The 18,681-nt window shown below is 42.6% G+C and overlaps 1 protein-coding gene across 2 annotated transcripts in view; it reads left to right on the forward strand.

Annotated features, from left to right (window-relative positions):
• The first annotated feature begins 1,401 nt into the window (after positions 1-1,401).
• Positions 1,402-18,681, forward strand: part of WASL (WASP like actin nucleation promoting factor) — a 51,197-nt gene continuing 33,917 nt past the window's right edge. For both annotated transcript variants that reach the window (XM_065632300.1, XM_065632309.1), the window contains exon 1: positions 1,402-1,842. In XM_065632300.1, coding sequence (XP_065488372.1) covers positions 1,723-1,842 — 120 coding nt within the window. In that variant the 5' untranslated portion in view covers positions 1,402-1,722. The remainder of the gene's footprint in view (positions 1,843-18,681) is intronic.

The following is an 18,681-nucleotide window of genomic DNA, read 5'->3' on the forward strand; positions in this document are numbered from 1 at the left end:
TCCTTTACAGCAAAGGTCCAAACCACTTCTGCAAGATCTGCAGATTGAGGAGGCCTCTATACGCATATATTTTAAATTATTTTTATGCTGGAAGCTCAGGATCTTCCACCATATTGTCCCTTCCTTACACTTTTGGACACAGTTACAGGCTCTCAAGTACAGGGAGAAGAGCCTATAAGCAGAGCAGAAGGGTTTGCCATCTGTTCCTGCCCAATCTTTTGGAACATATGAAGTCAGAACAGCTTTGTACAAAGACGTGCTCACAGGTTTTCCTCCTGTGCTTCTCTAGTTCCTCTCCTTCTGTACTTCCTCAGTTCTTTCCTATAATACAAAGTAAATAATCACGGGAGTATGGCTGTAGCATCTTGCAGATGGACAATTAATTTACCAGGTGATGTGAACCCAGTACATTCCTCACCTAAAAACAGGAGCTCACTTTGACATCTGGTTTTCACTTTTGCATGCGAGAAGCATGAGCATATATTTCATGCAACCAAAAGCTAGGCTGGGCATAAGGCAGCAGTGCTCTGGGTCTTCAGGCATCGAAAGGTCTCCCACTTCCATCCCAGCTAGTTGCTGTCACACGGGGAGAAGCAGGGGGAATAGAAATCCAGCTGACAAAGGCTGCTGACTGCGTATGGGATTTCTCCTCAGCAGCTGACCCCCCGGAGAGCCTGAAGCACCTGCCACTGTTTTTCGGTCTTTCACCCGAGGCTGCAGCCGGCTGGTGGGGCGGGGAGGGCTGAGAGCCGCTCACCTGCGCGGGGCCACGGCCGGGACCGCCCCGAACACCCGCGCCGCGGGAGCGGTACACCCCGCAGGTGCGGAAACGCTGCCCTTTCTGTGAAAAGCCTTTAGAGCTGCAAATTCCAGTCTTTGGTGACACCTGATCAAGGGCTTCTGGCACACCCTCGTTCCCGACCTCTGCGTGAGGCGCGGCGGCCCCGCGCACTCGCTCGGTTACGGGCTCCAGCCGAGCCAGCGGTGCCGTTCGCGGGGTTTCGGGACTCCCCCCGCGCCGGGCAGCACGGCCGCACGGCCCCTCGCCCGCAGCGCCCCCAGCCGCGCTCCCCTCCCGCGTCCTCCGGGGCAGCGCCGCGCCGGCCCCATCCCGCCGGCCCCCATCCGGGGCAGGCGGCGGGGACAGCGGCGACCGCTCCTTCCTCTTCTTCTGCCTCTTCATCTCCCCGCTGCTCCCCGCCTCCGCAGCCGCCGGGCCGGCCTGGCAGGTAGCGAGGGGGAGGGCGCGGCCGGCTGCGTTCGCCAGCGGCTGCCGGGGCGCGGCCCGGCGGGGCGGGAGCGGAAGGCGGCGCGCACCCCCCTCCCCGCACGGCGCATGGTCGCGGCGGCAGCGCGCTCGCCGGCCTCCCCTCCGGCTGCCGCGCGCTGTGGTCTCGCCCGCCCCCGCTGCCATGTTGGATCGTGCGGCCGCCGGAGCCGGGCCGGAGTTGGAAGTTTAGCGCCGCTCGGAGCGGCGGGTGCGATCGGCTGCCGGCGCGGAGCGGTGCCAGCGCGGCTGCTCCCCCTCCCCGCGCTCCCTTCGCGGGCGGCCGGCAGCTGTCCGAGGCCCCGCCACCCCTCTCCACCTCCCTCCTTCCCCGGCCCCGAGAGGGAGGCTCCGCGATGCGGCTGCTGTGAGGCCGCGGCGGCAGCGGAGGAGGAGGGGGCCGCGGGCGCCAACGGTCGCAGGGCGGCGAGGGCAGCGCCGGGCCGGCCCCGGCCATGAGCAGCAACCCGCAGCAGCAGCCCCCGCAGCCGCGGCGGGTCAGCAATGTGGGGTCCCTGCTGCTCACCCCGCAGGAGAACGAGAGCCTCTTCAGCTTCCTCGGCAAGAAATGCGTGGTGAGTCCCGGCCCGCGGCGGCGGGGAGCGGAGCGGAGGGGGCGGCCCGCGGCGCTCCGGGCCGTGGAGCCCGAGCCCGTCCCCAACCCGGGCGCCGAGGACCGGGGGCCGGGGCAGGCAGGGGGCGTGTGAGGACAGGCCGGCCGGGGCGCCGCCAAGTTGTGGGCTGCGGAAGTTTCAGCCGGCCCGGCCCGCTCCGCTGCCCCGTCCCGGCGCCCGGGACGGGGGCGGCCTCCGCAGGCCTCGCTCCCCGCCCGCCTCCCCCGCAGCGCTCCGGGCGGTGGGAGCGGAGCGCGGGGTGCCGGGGGCAATGGATGGCGCCGGGTGCCCCTCGGCCAACCTAGCCCGGCTGCCTGCCCCGAGCGCCGGGCCCGGCCTCGCCCCCTGCGCCGTGCGGGCTCTGGCTGGAGCCGTGCGCACCGGGGCGGCTCCGGACGGGCTCCGTCCTTCCGCGCTCCCTTGTGCATCAGCATCGAGCTCCTGGGGGGCAGCCGGTGGGGCTCACCCTGCCCCGCAGCCCGCCCGTGCTCTGCAGGGGACTCAACAGCGAGGGAGCAGCCGTGGGGCTCGATGGCAAAAGTTCAGCTGCTTGACCAAGCTGGGACGAGCCCCAGGTGCACCTGCGGTACAACAAAGCAATGTTGGCGAAGTTATAGAAAGGCTCGTAGCAGTGCTAGGCCTGCCTTGTGTTTAGTCTGTGCTTTTCTAACCTAAACAACAGGTTCGTGTACCTAAACGCGACCCAAATACATTTTTTTCCTGTTTTATATAAATATGGTAACATAATAGTTAAAATAAAAAGCCTTGTAGTAGATGTCTTGCCCAATATATCAGTAAGTTCTTTGTTTTCAGAATACCTTCTTGCATGTTTAATATAGAACTATATTAAAACTGCATTTATCTGTATTAAATAACTACTTGAAGGCTTCAAAAGTTAACCACTTTCTTTAGAAAATAAACAGCTTTTAGAAAAATTGTATTTTGGAAAAAATGAAGAAAATAAAGCTGCTTTTTTTAAAAAAAAAAATATACCATTTGGTAACCATTACCTAGCTGCCTTCTGATGCTTTCTGTCCAGCACCTAGCATACTTGGGCACTGTGCATCTTGCTGTAACGTTATGACTGATGTTTCATGAACTCAAAATTATGATTTAAAACAGGATATCCGTGCAGTCATAATGGATCCGCACAACTCTTTGGACTTTGAAATGGTATTGTTGATCAAACTGGCTGTTGTAAGGAAAGCATAAGATGCAGTAGCTGAACAGGAAGTAGTTGATATTTACACTGAGGTGGGTTAAATAAGATGCTGTCACAGTAACTAAGTTAAATGGGTCAGAAGGTGTGACCATAAAGTATGTAAAGAGAAAGAGACTGCTTTTTGAAAGCCAATATATTGATTAAAAAAACCCACCCTCAATTAACTGAGCTACTTTCGGGCACACTTTTCATATGTTTAGCTCATTTGCAAAAAACCCTGAAACTTTTCTCTAAATTCAAAAACAGTGCATGAATTTGTGTAAGTTGATTTCCAGTTTGTTTTTCTACAACTCAGATTTTCTTGTCAAGTGAACACACTTTACTCACCGACTCAAGTTCTCAGCTTTTCTGTATAAATGGCATGTTGAAAGCAGACTTTGGAGGTAAATATCTTCACAGTATCTGGTAGTCATGCAATCTGATGAGTTGATAGTTTCATAGACATGACTTTATATTTTTCTTGAAACTACATGTTCTTGCAGTTTACATAGAATCTTGGATGACTTTTCAGTTGAGATACTTCTAATTGTGGCCTGTTCTCTTTCCCTTTTCCCCCAGCCCTATATGCTCTTTAGGTTAAGCCTAGGCTCATCTTACTGTAGTTCAGGGCCTCTGCTCAATTTTGAGGACTTAAGTATTGAAGCTCTAGAGATATTTAACCAGGCTTTTTTGGTTTATTGTCGCCAAAAAAGGTGGCAATCCAGAAACTAATTAATGAACAGATTGAACATCTCTGTCTCTTGGAGGGCAGTGTCTATCAGAGACGTGGAATGGCCACCTTGAGATGGTAACAGCTTTGACTGTCTAACTGGAATCCGTAATGCCTGTCTGTCAGAGCCTGATGGTACTCTTGGTACTCTCGACCTTCTAGCCTGACTCAGTGTTGGCATGCTTTGCTGATAAATGCCTTTTTACTGTAATGTACATGATATTTGATCTCTTAATAACTGTGCTTGAATTATTCATTAGTGAAACTTCAGACTGTAAATGCTACTTTTTAAGAAAGGAAAATCTTGAGAGTTTTGAAGGATGGCACAAGCTTGCTTTCCCATCAGCTGGACTGACTGTGCTACACGGCTGCTACAAGTGGTGTTTCTGTGTGGTACATGGATGCTATTGGATATGACGTACACTTGCCATATTGGCACAATTTTAGGTTATGTTTGACTTGACCTTGCGTTTACGTTACTAGTGAAATGAATGACAGAGGAACAGTTGAGACATTAAACTATGATCCTAGAACCCTTTTTTGTAGTAAAAATTTATGGTGTTCTTATGGAGAGCATAGTGCTGATATCAGTCCTGAGGGGCTTGGGCAAGAAAGCATGTGGCTCTCTGGACCTGATTTATTTCAACTGTCTTTCCTTTGACTCTGTTTTTGACTGATAACAAGGCAGTTACTTTGAAATAACATTGAGGATTTAACTGCTTGATTTTTGTTCTATGGAAAAGCAAAGGAATGTATCAAGTAGCTTAATTTCGATTGAGTACTCGCAACCTATGAACTCCAATACTGACATAATTTCAATGGCATCCTAAGTAATGATGACTGATAAGCACAAAAATTACCCAGGAGTGGGGGAAGTGGTAAAGAGCCATCGCTGTGTGTGTTGCTGAGGCTGATACCACTTTCTGGACTACTACTGATATTTTGGGAATCTCGTCAACTAGTAGGCAAATGTACACACAGGTTACTGATTATTTTTTTTTTTTTTTCTTTCCCTGCTTGCTGAGCTGTAAAATGGTTATCTAAATCTATAAGCAATTAAAATAACCTTCACCCATAACAGATCAGGTTTTCAAGACCAAGCCACTGGCTAATAGTCAAAGCTGCAGCTGTGGTTAATTCGATTGAAATATGAATCCAAATATAGAACTACTTGCAGTAGTTGTCCAGTATAAGGTAGCCCTTTAGGACTTCAGTTCTTGCTTAGGCATGCAACTATTTTTCATTCAGGTACATGACATTTGTTATCTAGGTCAGGTGTAAAATTTACTATCTGTAGAAGTTTTTCAATAAATATTTTTAATGTAATGAAGAAATAAAAGTCTATGTCAACTTCTGCTAAGGTGAACTATGAGATTAGTTTTGTGTATGTTAATGAAGTATTTTCATGGTTATGCCAAACTTGGAAGTTTCTGCTTAAGTCTACTTAGTTATAGATCAGTCACTTAAATTTTGTCCTAATGAATGAGATTTGTGAGGAAAAGCAAATCTAGGTGTCCCATTAATGACTTTTAATAAGGAAAGTACTTTTATAATTTTCATATTGGTCAGTAATGTCACTGAAAAACTAGTTTACTCTGTAGAGATAATTTTCTATCTGGGAGACGCCTTAGGAAAGGAAATATGAGAAATGTGTACTTGATAACATTGGAAGCAGGTAATGGAGTATGGATATTGTATACTGCTTAGAAGTGAGACTCAGCACTTGGATAATGTCTAACGAGTAAGGCTAGGAATAGGTTATTATTTGTAAGATCTTGCTATGGTTCATATGGTAAACAGGAACTGGTAAAAAAAATGCAAAAAGAGAAGTGACACAGCAGTAAACTAAGAAAACTGTTTTGGCTGCTTTTAAAGTGCATGTGACCAGAATAAGATTGTATGTCAGAGCCAAAGGACAAATTACAGTAATGGTTGACATAAAACAAAAATAAAATCCAGAATGGCAGATGTAGCTCTTAATTGATAAGAATTAGAAGGTTTTATCAAGAAAGGACTTGCAAGATTACTTGTGTACATGAAAACAGCATGAAGTAAGACTTGAATGTGGGCTACAAGTCTGAGTAATGGGCAACTTCATGTGCCCGAGAAGTGTTGGGACTCTTCAGTTTGAGTTTACGCTGCAGGCCGTACATCCAAAAAAGGTTGAGATTGTAGTTTGAAGAGTCCTCTCTTGAACAGATAGGAAGAGCTGAGTCACCAGTTCAGTGCTGGTTGTCTTCGCATGTGGTTTTAAATGAGATGCAGAGGTAGAAGACAGAGTGTATATGATAGGGTCTTGTGGAACAACAGAATATTGAGAGTTATGCCTGGATTTCTTTTGAGGTCTGTCCTGTTCTACTGAAAGACATGTAACTTCTTCAGATGCCTCACTAATATCCACTGGAGTCACTTCCCTAAACAACTTGTCAGCAATGATCTGCCCTTCTAGAGGGAATTATATTGGCTTTTGAGAGTTCTCTTAACTAAACCTGTGCCTACAAAACTGATTTTCACAGGGCAGGTGGAATTTCACAGGGCAGGTGATGGCAAAACCACCTGCTCTTCAGAGCAGGTGGTTTTGCCATCATCCTCAAACTGCCTCTGTGTATCTAGATTATGGTTACTTACCATAAAGTGTTTCTCATGCTTATCTTCCTCACAGTTTGCTATTAAACTAAGGTGATGAACTGTGCTGTAAACATTATTTACTCATGGATGAGATGTTTTGAGACCACATGTAAACACTCCACAAGGCATTGCATCTCATAGCTATATATTTGAGGCAAAGCATCAATTCACAAAGTGTGGGTTTCCGTTCAGGAGTAAGAAACATAAATTTAGATATTAAAATCCCATCATTGTCAGTCAACATTATGGGCTGTTATCCAAATCTCCTGTTCAACCTAAGTTAGAAACTTAAAATTATCAGCTGAATTTCTGTCTTTGCTTCAGTGACTGTAGCGGTTACATCTCTTCTGACCATGCTTGTAGCTCACGTGCTAGACACAGAAATTTTTGTCTTTACAGGGAAGGTGAGACCTACTACAAATTTCAGTCACTCTTTATCTCTGCTATGAAGTGTTATATGTTGTTAAACCAAAGGCGATCTAATAATATAGGACTGGAGTAAGTACGTCAATCTATTAAGGCTTCAGCGTTTGTGCGTTCTCTTCCGAGCTACTTTGTAGATCTTCCCTCTGGTTTGGAGGTAGTCAAGTGTCTGAAGTCTCTTAGCATCTCTGTAGTTAATCTGCTGGTGAAGTACACCACTCGTGCTCCTGATAACATGCCCTGGAATCATATAGTGTACAGGCGCAACAGGATGTAAACAATTTGTAGTCACAAGCTGTTGTGTCATAATTTACCAGCTCTTCACAGGAGAGTCAGGTGAAGGAATTTGAAAGACTGCAAGTTTTAATGTAGGATTCAGACAAACAGCCATGTTTTGACTACAAGATTTCCACCAAGATGTCTGGATATCATTTGTTTAGGAGAACACTTAAGGAAGATGTAGTTTCTTGTTAGGAGATAAAGATTGAGTTTACTATTTCATGCAACTATGTAAATGGAAAGACTCTGTTTCTCCTTTAATAGATAATTGATGTGATTTCTCTGCGTTATCTGCTCATAAATATCTATTTGAATGTTATCACTAGAATGTTTCCTCTATGATTATTTTTTTCTGGGATTCTGAAAGGGTTTAGTGTAAGCCAAATTTGTAGCAAGTAGAGTGTATAAGATCCATCTTACACCATGCAATTTCAGGGTAAAAAGGTGATAATGGAGAATGTTCTAACTGTAGATTTTGAATCTCTTCCTTCAGTGGAGTTCTGGTACTTCTGCCTGAAAAAACTTCCCTGTCTTTTCTGTAGGGCTTCTTGTGACTCTTATTGCTCTACCATTACTGTCTCTAGTAGTGCTGGAATTAAGAACTTGTTTACTACTATGATGGTAAGTAGTGGCAGCAGTTGCCACTGGCAGCTCCTAGCTCAGTGCTGGAACGGAGCGAAGTGTTGAAGTGGTTTGCATATGATGAGTTAGTGTCGTGTAGGAACTTTGCAGTAGTTCCTTAACCAACATGATGGAAGGCTTGACTCTTTTCATTGACCTTTTATAGACAGCTCTGCAGTGGAGATGGGGCTTGGTGAGCTTTAAAGCACTTGGTTCGTCAAAGGAAGTTGGCCGTTCACTTAAGCAGTGTGGTAAGATTATGGTGTCCTTTCTTCCATTGAGCATATTTCATAGGCTCATCTCTTGAGGAATCTTCGAAGTACAGAAATAAAATGGAATATATTGTAGGAGACATATGGTTTCGTGACCTAATACCAGGATAATAAAATACAGGAAGTAACAAAAATGTGTCATGGGCACTAGAAAGAGTTGCTTATTGATACGTTAGGGTACAATTTCCTCAAGAAGAGCTGGCATTATGTGTTACTTGGGCACAGAGGGATTTTTTTATTGTCCAATTTGTTTTCCTTGTAAGAGTAAATCATGCAAAATTGATTTAGTGGAGTTAGAAGTATATCTTCATGGGTGGTTTTAAACAGCCCACTCTACCAGGGCATGACTCAGTCAGATGCTGTACAAGATAGTTTTATTTCTCAACATATTTGCTTGGCTACACTGCCACACTAATTTCTGTGGCTTCCAGACATGTCGTTTATGCCTGGATAACCAATAAAATGGGCGCAGTAGGTGTGCAGTTACCTTTGGGACAGTTCCAGTTAAATTCTAAGATCCTGAAGTGTTCTGTGGCCTTCACAGGACAGGAGCAGTGTACTAGGAGGGCCAAATGGAAAAAAAAAATGTAATGCAAACAATCGTAGAGACACTTTCTTGGAAAGCTGCTTAATTCTTCAAATTCAGTAGCATGTTTTCAGCTAGTCATGAGTTAAAGGTAGACAATTTTCCTAATACCTTATTGTATTTATGCAGTGAATGACACTTCAGGCAGCTCAGATTAGAATGCCTGTGTTGAGAGTGTATGATTCTGGAAGAACTTCATTAAATGAATTACTCAGTTCCTGTAGACTTAATGTTCTGTGGAGAAGATCATTGCTGGCAAGGAAACTGTTGCTGCAGAGCTCCCCAGCACACTGGCAGATCTGCAGATTGCAGCTCACCTTAGGCACTTGCTTTCGTACATGCATCCCACCTTGTTGAAACTGTTTTTCCTGTACTGTTTATTTGGCTGTCATTAAAATCCTCACTCTAAGGCAGCTTTTCTTATTTTAAGTTTTCTCAGAAGTAGTGTTAATGCATTTTCCAGTTCTCCAGTGTGTCTAGCTTAAAGCAGAAAGATCACATTAGAGCTTGCTTATCAAGGTCGTGTTTCCATTTCTGTAAGATGGTTCCACACACCGTTTTCCCCTTCAGAACTTTGTGTAAATCAGAATTCCCCTGCATTCATCTCATTTCCCTTCAAAGTGAATGTGTTATTTTGCCTTTTTCTCCCCTCGTTAATTAGCCACTATGCAGCATCAAGAGTGGTATAGTTATACAGGAACTTGCCTCTGCTCACCAAGTGTATTTTGTACGCAGGGGTTCTATGCCTGCAATTTGAGAAACGCCGACTTAACGAGAGAAAATGTGTCTTTTCTCCTCTTTGAAAAGCTAAGAAATCTGTATTTCATTATTTGAATTTTAAACTATGGAAAGATAACTCTTGTCTCTAAGATTGCAAACACTTTGAAAATGCATTTACCTCAAGTGTTATTGATGATGGTTTTCCTGAAAGTTAGCCAACACTTGGTAAGATTATTTACAAGAAAGATTAAGTTAAAATATGGATTCCTAAATAGCGTTCTCTGAGTATTAAGTAACAAGGCCTAATACTTGCCTTGCTGTGTAGACTGAAGAACAAGAATATTTGAGTATGGGAATTTGGCACTAAATTATAAATGCTTTCTTCCTTCTCAAGGTGATGGCCAAGACATTTATTCACCTGTATGTGATATGTGGATTAAAAAAAAGAAATTAATATTAATTTATTGTATTAATATCTTTGGGGATAAAAAAATTAAGAGATGTTTTATAACTTTCTTTGTATATTTTATAACAGAAGCAGTCATTTATTGACTTAAAAAGAATCTTATTTTCTACATAGAAAATAAATCTGTAAGATTTTTCGTACAGCAGACTACTGTGAAGTTGGTAATGATATTTTAGGAATCAATTTAACCACTATTTCTCTTGTAAGCCACATCCTGCTGATTTGCTGTAAAGTCGTTCAAAGTCCTACACAGTGACCTCTGTACCTTGAATCTTGTATCTCCTTACACTCTCTTATCACACACAGTCTTTAACAAGTTCTCTTCTGTCCTAGCAAAAGGGTTTCCTCTCCTTACTTCCTCTTTCCTCCTTGTACCTCAAGTGCTTCCAGGATCTTCCCTTCTCCCTCCAGCCCCTGCAACTGTAATCTACACAAAGGTCTCCAGGTAGAATTGTCTCTCCTCCTCACCATTCTTCCCCTCACTCCCTTTCCCCGCTACTTCTCAGCTCCACAAGTGCTTTGTTCTCAGTGGTGAACTTGGTGTCTTGTCAGACATGCAGTTCTGCCTATCCCCAGTGCTGGGATAGACATGGCTTGTGTTCTTCTAACTCAGCAGAGCATTGCATGAGGAAGGAAATGAGGAGATGGTCTCTATGCCATCCAGCTGTTTGCTGCTGCATACACAGAGTGCACTTCAGCCTCAGATACGACCATTAGAGATTTTTCTCCTATTTCATCTTCCCTGGCCCAAAGTCATTGTTGATGTTGCTTCTGAAAAGAGAATGGTAGATAGGGGAGGGGGAAGCAAAAACCAGAGTATGATATTCCTCAGACTTCTTGCACTGCTCCACCCTCCACTGCTGCTTCTCCAGGGAGGACCAGACTCTCCAGTTCATAAGCTGCTATATTAAGAAACTGTATACTGGAAGATACAGCTTCAGCAACTCTACAGGCTCAGATTTGAAACCACAGAATTGCTTAGTCCTGCTTTGAGTGAACTGTAAGTTATTTCCTGCTCCTCTAACCATGTGACAGCTCTCTCTTAGCACAGCTAAGATGTGGTCATTCTTTGTAAGTAGACTTTTTTCTTTTACTCCCCCTCAGTTAGCCAAAGCAAACAGAAACATCACTTGGCTTGTGAGACAGAATATACACGAAGGCATCCAAATAGGTTTCTCTCTGTAAAACTCTGCTTAATTTTTGTGGTTAACTGAAAAGAGGAAGAAAACTCTGAGTATCCTGTTAGTGGTATATGTTCTGTGCAATAGCACAGGGAAAAGCTTCCCCTCGTGTTTGCAAAGAAGGAAGCAGTAGTTTCTGATAAATAAAACGCAGGGATGTTTTTTCTTTATTTGCCTTTATTCTGTAGTTAAGAATATCTCAGATATGAAATAGATTTTATAACTGGGCGCACAGAATTGTTCGCGTTTATATTTTTAGTAATCTGGCAATTAACCATTTAAAAAAAAATAGGTTTGGGGCTTAGTTTTCTGCAATTTTATATCAACCAGTATTTTTGTAGCCATACAGTAGGTGTTGTAATTTTGACCTTTATTAAGCGATGTTGGCCTCTAAGTGTTATACTGCACTTTTAGCACTGTTCTCAGTTTGTGTAGCTGAAACTTTAAATTGAAAACTCTACAAGGTTTTAAAATGTCATTGCAACAGAAGATGCTGGTTGCACTTGATCTCCAGAACTCAGTAGTGATTGAACAAACTGCTTATCTATTTAAGAAAATAATTTGTTTTAGTTTTGTCTTTGAGAGATTTGTCCATATGCTGTTCAGGTGCCAATATTTATATCCTTGAGAGACGGTTGCTATATCTGTATTTCTGCACAGGGTATGCCCTTCCTTGCCTTAGTTCAAGCATGCACAAGATGCAACACATCCAGTTGCATTATGCTATTGTTTCATAGCATGAATGGAGATGGATTTCTCTAGGAGGTGTAGATTTTACTTATTCCATGTAATGGTTTGCACTCATCTTTTCATGTCATTTAGAAGGGCTCTCTTTTAGGGTTTCTGTTCTTCATTGAGACTTTTCCTTAACAGTCTCTTCGAACACCTCTGGCTTTTTCTGCCTCTAAACAAGAAATCCCTTCTGTTCCTGTGCCCTCTGTGCTGTTTAGATGAGGGTTGCTTATTGAACAAGTGTTCCTGCTGCTCTCCCAGCTTCACATCGTGTATCCCAGGGGTCCATCCCTCATGCTGGCCATACCTGTCTGGACCATACTTTTCTGTTCCCGATAACCAGAACTGACAGGCTCAAAATGTGAGATTGCTACCCAAGGTACATTGAAGCTTAGTGGCAGAAGAATGTGTCTTGTCCTTTCTCTCACCTCTGGTCAGCCAGTTGTGATAATGTATTGATGCTGACAAACTTAAGTAGGGCAGTAGCACGAACTCAGGCACTGTCTGTGACTGTCCATGGGGTTTAATTTGTTGGCACACTCCCTGGCACAGGTTTGGGTAATGCTAGCTAGTGCTCGCCCAAATTAATGAGTATTGTTTTGGGAACAGAATGGTGTAAACACATAGATGGTATGGGTAGGGCCATCCTTACCCAATTTGTGTTGTGTTGGCAGGAGAGCGAGTTCCTCTGTGCAGATGTGCATTCTGCTATTGCCATCAGATCCAGAAAGTGCCCCTGGTCCTGGTTACTAATATTTGCACAACCAGTCAAAGGTACCAGGAGACAAAGCAAATGTAGTGCTGGGGACAGAGAGACAAAGTCAGCCATCTGTTCTAGTGTTTTAGTAGTATGTACGTCACAGAATAAGAATCAGTTCTGCTGCTCTTCTCATAACAGTCCTCTCTGACATCAAGCCAGAGTCAAACCTGGTTTTCATGCCAGTAATGAAATTCAGTCTTGTCTCTCTGCTGTCAGAAATTGCTTTTGGAAACCTGAGAAAATGCAGGTGACTAGAAGTTTCCAGCAGACAAAAATGTGCCTGTGCGGGTAGCAACCTAGTGCAGTAGACAAATGAATAATTGCACCTGACATGCTGTGAACACAAGCTTGTAGGGCTCCTGGTCCTCTTCTTCAATTTCAGGAGAAAAAAAAATCTGCTAAGTAGATCAGGCTAACCTGTAGCTGTGTTTCTACGGATTGCATTAGGTACAACAGGGGCGACCTTAGAGGCTGCTGCATTTTGCTTACTATACTTCTTGATTACGGAGCACTGGCCTACCAAGAAAATGAATTCCTGTCTAGAGCTTTCTTTTCTGATGAGTAGTTTGTAAGTAATTTAAGAGAACTTCTGCTCATCTTCAGAGACTCCAGGGATGTGCTGAGGTCTCTTGGAACCTTCCCTGCAGCTGCATTGTGGAGCATTTTAGCAGGTTTATGTCAGTTGAGACACAACAATTTGTTTCCCACTTAAGCTCTAGAGACAGTTCAAGGGGATATTGTAGTGTAATTAATGGTAGTTTAAACATCACATACTCCGTCTGTTCTGGCATCTCGCCTTAATAATTTCATTCTGTCTGGGATGTAAAGGTGTGAGCTCTGGAACCTTTTCAGTTCTGTCTTCTACATCCATTAGTTCTGTTAGACAGTGTTTAGATGCCTCAGTTCTGTAGACAATTACCTGAAGTTTTTAATTTTTTTTCCCTCTAGTGTGATCTCTTCTTCCCACTCAAGCCATACTTTTTCCAGTGTCTGGTTTTGTAAGTCGGCACTGGGAGGAACTGGACCCCGATGATGCTTGACACTGTAGAAGCAGTTCTTCCACAGCAGGTAGTCATTGCTTCAGAGCAGAAAGAAGACAACAATCCGTCATGGATTTAGAAGCTGAGTGCTTTTAGTCTTAATTTCAGGATGGTGACTTGCATGTCTATTCTGGCTGCGGTAATTGCTCTAGCAGTGAAATGACACAGTACCTATATCTGTGTCACTGGAAATAACTTCTTCTCCAAGGGAACCACATACAGACAATATCGCTATGATGCAAGTCTGAATTAGCAAAGGGCGTTATGTAGTTGGCTTATTCCGAATAAACAAGCCAGCCATAAATAAAGATGCCTGCCATGCATCATCAAGGCTGTTTTTTCACTTCAGGTGCTTTTGGCACTTGTTGAAGTGCAGCATGGTGCCCTGGTTTGTTGGAGTAAACCTAGTCCTGAAGTGAGGTGACATGTCATTTCTTTGGGATTCTTCAGAGGACTGTAGCGTTTGTCACAGGACTGTAATGTTTGTCGCAGAACTGAAGCATTTGCATGGTGGTTGGCAGATTTAGAGACCTTAGTTCCGTATCAGCTAATATAAAACTCTCAAATCCTGTATCATATTGTACGTCACATGGTGGATGGCAGAGGCTGTCTTCTGAAGGATGCACTTTTGAATAACAAATGTTCTATGGGATACTTTCATCACTAAAGCTAGCCTTGCAATTTGTCTGTAAATCTGCTTCATCTTTTGTAAATAAGTCCATGTGCCTGGGAGTAGATTCTGGACTACCAGGAAATCAGGCTTTCCTTTTTTTTTCCCAGGTCTCGTCAAGGTGTAGCTGTGTTACTGGCATACCTCTGTGATGTAGGGAGAACATTGCTGTTTGTACCACAGTATTGAAGTTTCTGGCAAACAATATAATTCCTAGATCTTTTGAGAACCCAGTTATACAGACTTTAATTGGATGTTTGTAAAATTTGCTATATGGAACCTGTAGCAACACGTTATGCATTGCTGTTATGTAACTCCCACTCCTTATTTCTTCCAGGAGACTGGAAGAGAGATCCTGTTTCTATATCATAAAAAGTCTTTTGAATAGGGTGTCATTTTTCTTGAATGCTGTCTTGAGCGATCAGCTTGTTTTCTCCAAACTCTGTACTCCTGGGACTGATAGTATCTTTTGTATACTCAACATCAAGACCTTCCTGTTTTTATGCTAACAGATTCAGGCCGTTCAGGTGCTCAGAGCTATTGGTGTAGTTAGTTGATCACAAAGGAAAGGCATATCCACAGGAAAAACTGGAAACCCAGTGTCTGCTTTGACAAGAGGGACCTTCTTTCAGTCATTGGGGTTTAAGTTATATCAGTACCATTATGGGGGAATATCTAATTTCCAAAGGTGTTACACATCTGAAAAAAGTAATCAGCATGTCACTAATAACCTTTTAAAAATTATTTAATGGTTACAACAAGTATTAATGAGCATTTTTATTCTGTTAGTGTGGTGTAACAATATACGTGCTGTCTTTATAGTGTCATAAAAGCATTGCAACTTATCATTGCACAAGTGGAGGTTTTCAGAAAAGTGGCAAACACTTGGCCTGGCAGTAAGGCTGTTGCCAGCTCTCCCACGCAGCAGGAACCAGCGACACTGGGCGTTTTAGCCTCACTGGCAGCTCCAGAGCGGGCACAGAGACTTGCAGAATAGCAATCAAATCTGATGCTTGATTAGGGTAGTGATACTGGCTGATTGCACTGCCAGTGCAATACAGATTGATTGTTTTCAGTATTTTGTTTTCACTGGGATCAAAAGCAAAGCTGTATTAAGATCTTTTTCATTAAAGTTGTTATTTTGGCTCAGCTTGCACTATTACATTAATTCAGACAGCGCTCACCAAAAAGAGTAAAGGACAGTTTCAGACCTAATATTTCCTCTAAATGTTCTTTGAAACAAAAATTTTCTGTCCTAAGAGTTTTAAAAAAAATCTTAAACAACTGTGTTCATGTCAAAATGATATTGGTGTCACTTTGTGGATTCTAAACTCTTTTAGTGATCTAATAAATATTGATTTTCTTTGTTAGCTTTGTTTCTCACAAAATATAGTGCTACTTCAGTACAGTTGTAAGTAGAGTGAAATAATTTTTGTATGATCTGTAAATTCAGGCTGGTACATACTTTTAACTTTTCATGTAGCATATTTGTAATTGCTGTGGAACAGTGCTCACAAGTTATGAACAGGAACAGAGCAGTACTGGAGAACTAATTATCTTCAGTTTTTTTGTGGGGACACTTTTGTTCTGACCCATCCAAACATAGGAATATTTAAGAATAAAAGATTGAGAGCAATACGACTGGCTCTGTTCCTCAGTTCTGCCTATGGTTGCTCATTAGAACCACTACATGAAGTTGTACCACCAGCTGTGCACTGAAGGAAAAAATCAGTATTAAACTGGAAACTGGTGAGTGGACACAAACACCAAAGTGTTGAGTACAGAGGAAAAATAAATCCTGCTGCCATATTTCTGCCATCTTTGTTGTATAAATAAACACTTTATCATTAGCTGTAAATGAACACGTTCTTTGTAATTTGTGCTGTTCTAGTTGTGCCCACCAGAACAAGGAACCTTGTGATAAGAAACGTTCTGGCACCTTACAGAGTTACAAAGGAAGAATCTTGGCTTCAGGGAAAGAGTGTTCCCATTCAACATCCCTCTGTGCATTTATTTTTGCATAGTAGGTAGAAAGTTTAGAAAGGAAATTGTAAACTCTGTTGTTAATATCTGGGCTGCACAATTGTTCTTCATCTGAACTTTTTTTCAAGTTCTAGCTTGGCAGAGGTCAGTTGTATCCATTTTTTTTTTTTCACCTTGAAAATTGAGTATGGGGAGCTTTTCTTACATGGTAGAGATTTGGGAGTTTGTAATACCTGGTTCAAAATGCAAACAAAAATCTTGAGCTGCAGATCCCATGCCACAGAATATTGCTGAGGGCAATCTCTTAATGCAGTTCCTAAGAGACCTAAGTAGTAATGCCAAAAGCTAAAGTAAGCTATCTCTAGCATTTTTTATTATGTAGCCTTAATTCCTCATTAAAAAAACTTAGATGTTGGGTTGATGATTGCCCTTATTGAAGGGCTGTGTGGGAACAAGGATAGAGTGCATAGTTTTCAAAACTACTTTTGCCAGGTGATTATCTAGTTCCTCTGGTATTGCCAACATCAGTGGCTTTTGGTTTGTGGGGCTGAGAGGAGACCTTATTGTTCTCTACAGCTACCTGAAAGGGGGTTGTAGCAAGTTGGGTGTCAATCTTTTCTCCCAAGTAACAAGCGATAGGATGAGAGAAAACAGCCTCAAGTTGTGTTTTTTCACCAAAAAGGTTGTCAAGTATTAGAAGAGGCTGCCCAGGGAAGTGATTGAGTCACCACCCCTGGAGGTGATTAAAAGATGTGTAGATGAGGTTCTTAGGGAAATGGTTTAGTAGTGGGTGTGGCAGGTTTAGCTTAACAGTTGGACTTGATCTCAAAGGGCTTTTCCAACTGAAACGATTCTATGATTCTCTGATTGAAGGGTTTTTGTTGGTCAAGGTTATCATGGGAGAGACAACTGAGAAATGCCAGGTAGGTGGGAAATTACTTTTATTTCATAAAAATAACTTTCTTTTTGCCATTAAGTTTTGAGTCATTTGCCTTGTGCTCTTTATTCTTCCATCTTAAGAATCAAGTGTTAATATGCTGTGTAAAAACTCAGTGATGACTTATAAAAGCATTAGTAAATTTGTTACAAAGAATTTACAGCTGTGGTTTGTCTAAATTGGAAATAAGTGACTTACCTTAAGCCTGAGATTTGCATAGAATTGGCCACATAAGACCGCCATTCTGCAACACGGCTTCCAAACTACTAAAGTTTGTTTATATATGGGTGAATTTAAGTGGCTTTCGACCTCCACAGTACATCAGTAAATGCACTGCTTTGGGCCTATGAAGGAGGAGGCTATACAGGCAGTGACAATTGTAGCTGTTAGATGTAACACAAGTGGCATCCCTTACGGTAAAAGAATATCTCCTTTTCCTTATCTTTATGCTTATAGCATGTCAAGGACATTCTAAAATAGGGAACAGTGACCAGGCTATCAAGTATTAATGTTTGTGCACTGGGAAGAAAACTAACAGTAATGATGTGGAAATTAAAATGGTTTAACCTTTGCCATGTAGCAGAGAACGTAATGTAGGCACACACATCCCATCCATGCACCTGCAAAATAATGGATTTCTGTCTGTGGCAGCATAATACTTTTTCTTTTTTTCGTCAGTAGTTCTGAAGGCACTTTACAGAGGTAGAGGTCTGTGTTTCCATATTACAGATAAGGAAACAGAGGCATGGGGGAGGAATAAACCTCATGCAACAGGCTATTGCCAGAACTAAATGAAAAATAACAGTCTTGCAAGCATTCAGGTAATGCTTTCACTATTACGTACATCTTCTACTGTGAAAGAGCTTTTAGTGTTGTATACCTGGAATGAGCTTTGAATTTGACCAGGGATCATATAACTACTACATCTTCATGCTGTTTTTTCCTGTAGTAGGACTTGGAGCTGCAAATAACTTTATTCATAGAAGACTCGATTATTGATATAAAAAAACTTATGTACAGTTATGAGTTTCCTTATAACTGACTTGAATTTTCCTAACTGTTCTGTTCAAACATGAACTGCTGAAGAAGGAATTAAAACCTGTAGAGTCATGGCACAGTGGAAGGGGGGGGGGTTGCATCTCTAAGTACCTTTATGTAAGTGGATTGGGGCTGCTTTAGGGGATGGGACACAAGTTATATACACGATTGTGAGACCAGTACTGGCTATTAGTCAAAGAGGTTTTATTTTTAATAGCCTTTTCTGAAATTTGTTAATGTTTTGAAGGGGTTCTTTGTTTTATGTTGGCATGAAGTTAATGTTTTCTTATAAAAGAAGTTTTTTTCTTTTAAAACAACTTAAGCTGTTTTATTTCAGTGTTCTCTAAGTATCTGAAGTCAAAATTCTTTCTGTTTTTCTGTCCTCAAGTGTAAAGATCATAAGAGAAATTCACCTAAGCATCACCTATGCAAAGCAAATATTCATTTTTTATTTTTTTTTTTAAATCTGGGCCTAGAAGTACCAGTATATGCTAAATAGCATTTTTGGGGGCTCATTAATGAGTGTTCCAGAA

The sequence above is a fragment of the Caloenas nicobarica genome, chromosome 1 (assembly GCF_036013445.1).
Source record: "Caloenas nicobarica isolate bCalNic1 chromosome 1, bCalNic1.hap1, whole genome shotgun sequence".
NCBI lineage: Eukaryota > Metazoa > Chordata > Aves > Columbiformes > Columbidae > Caloenas > Caloenas nicobarica.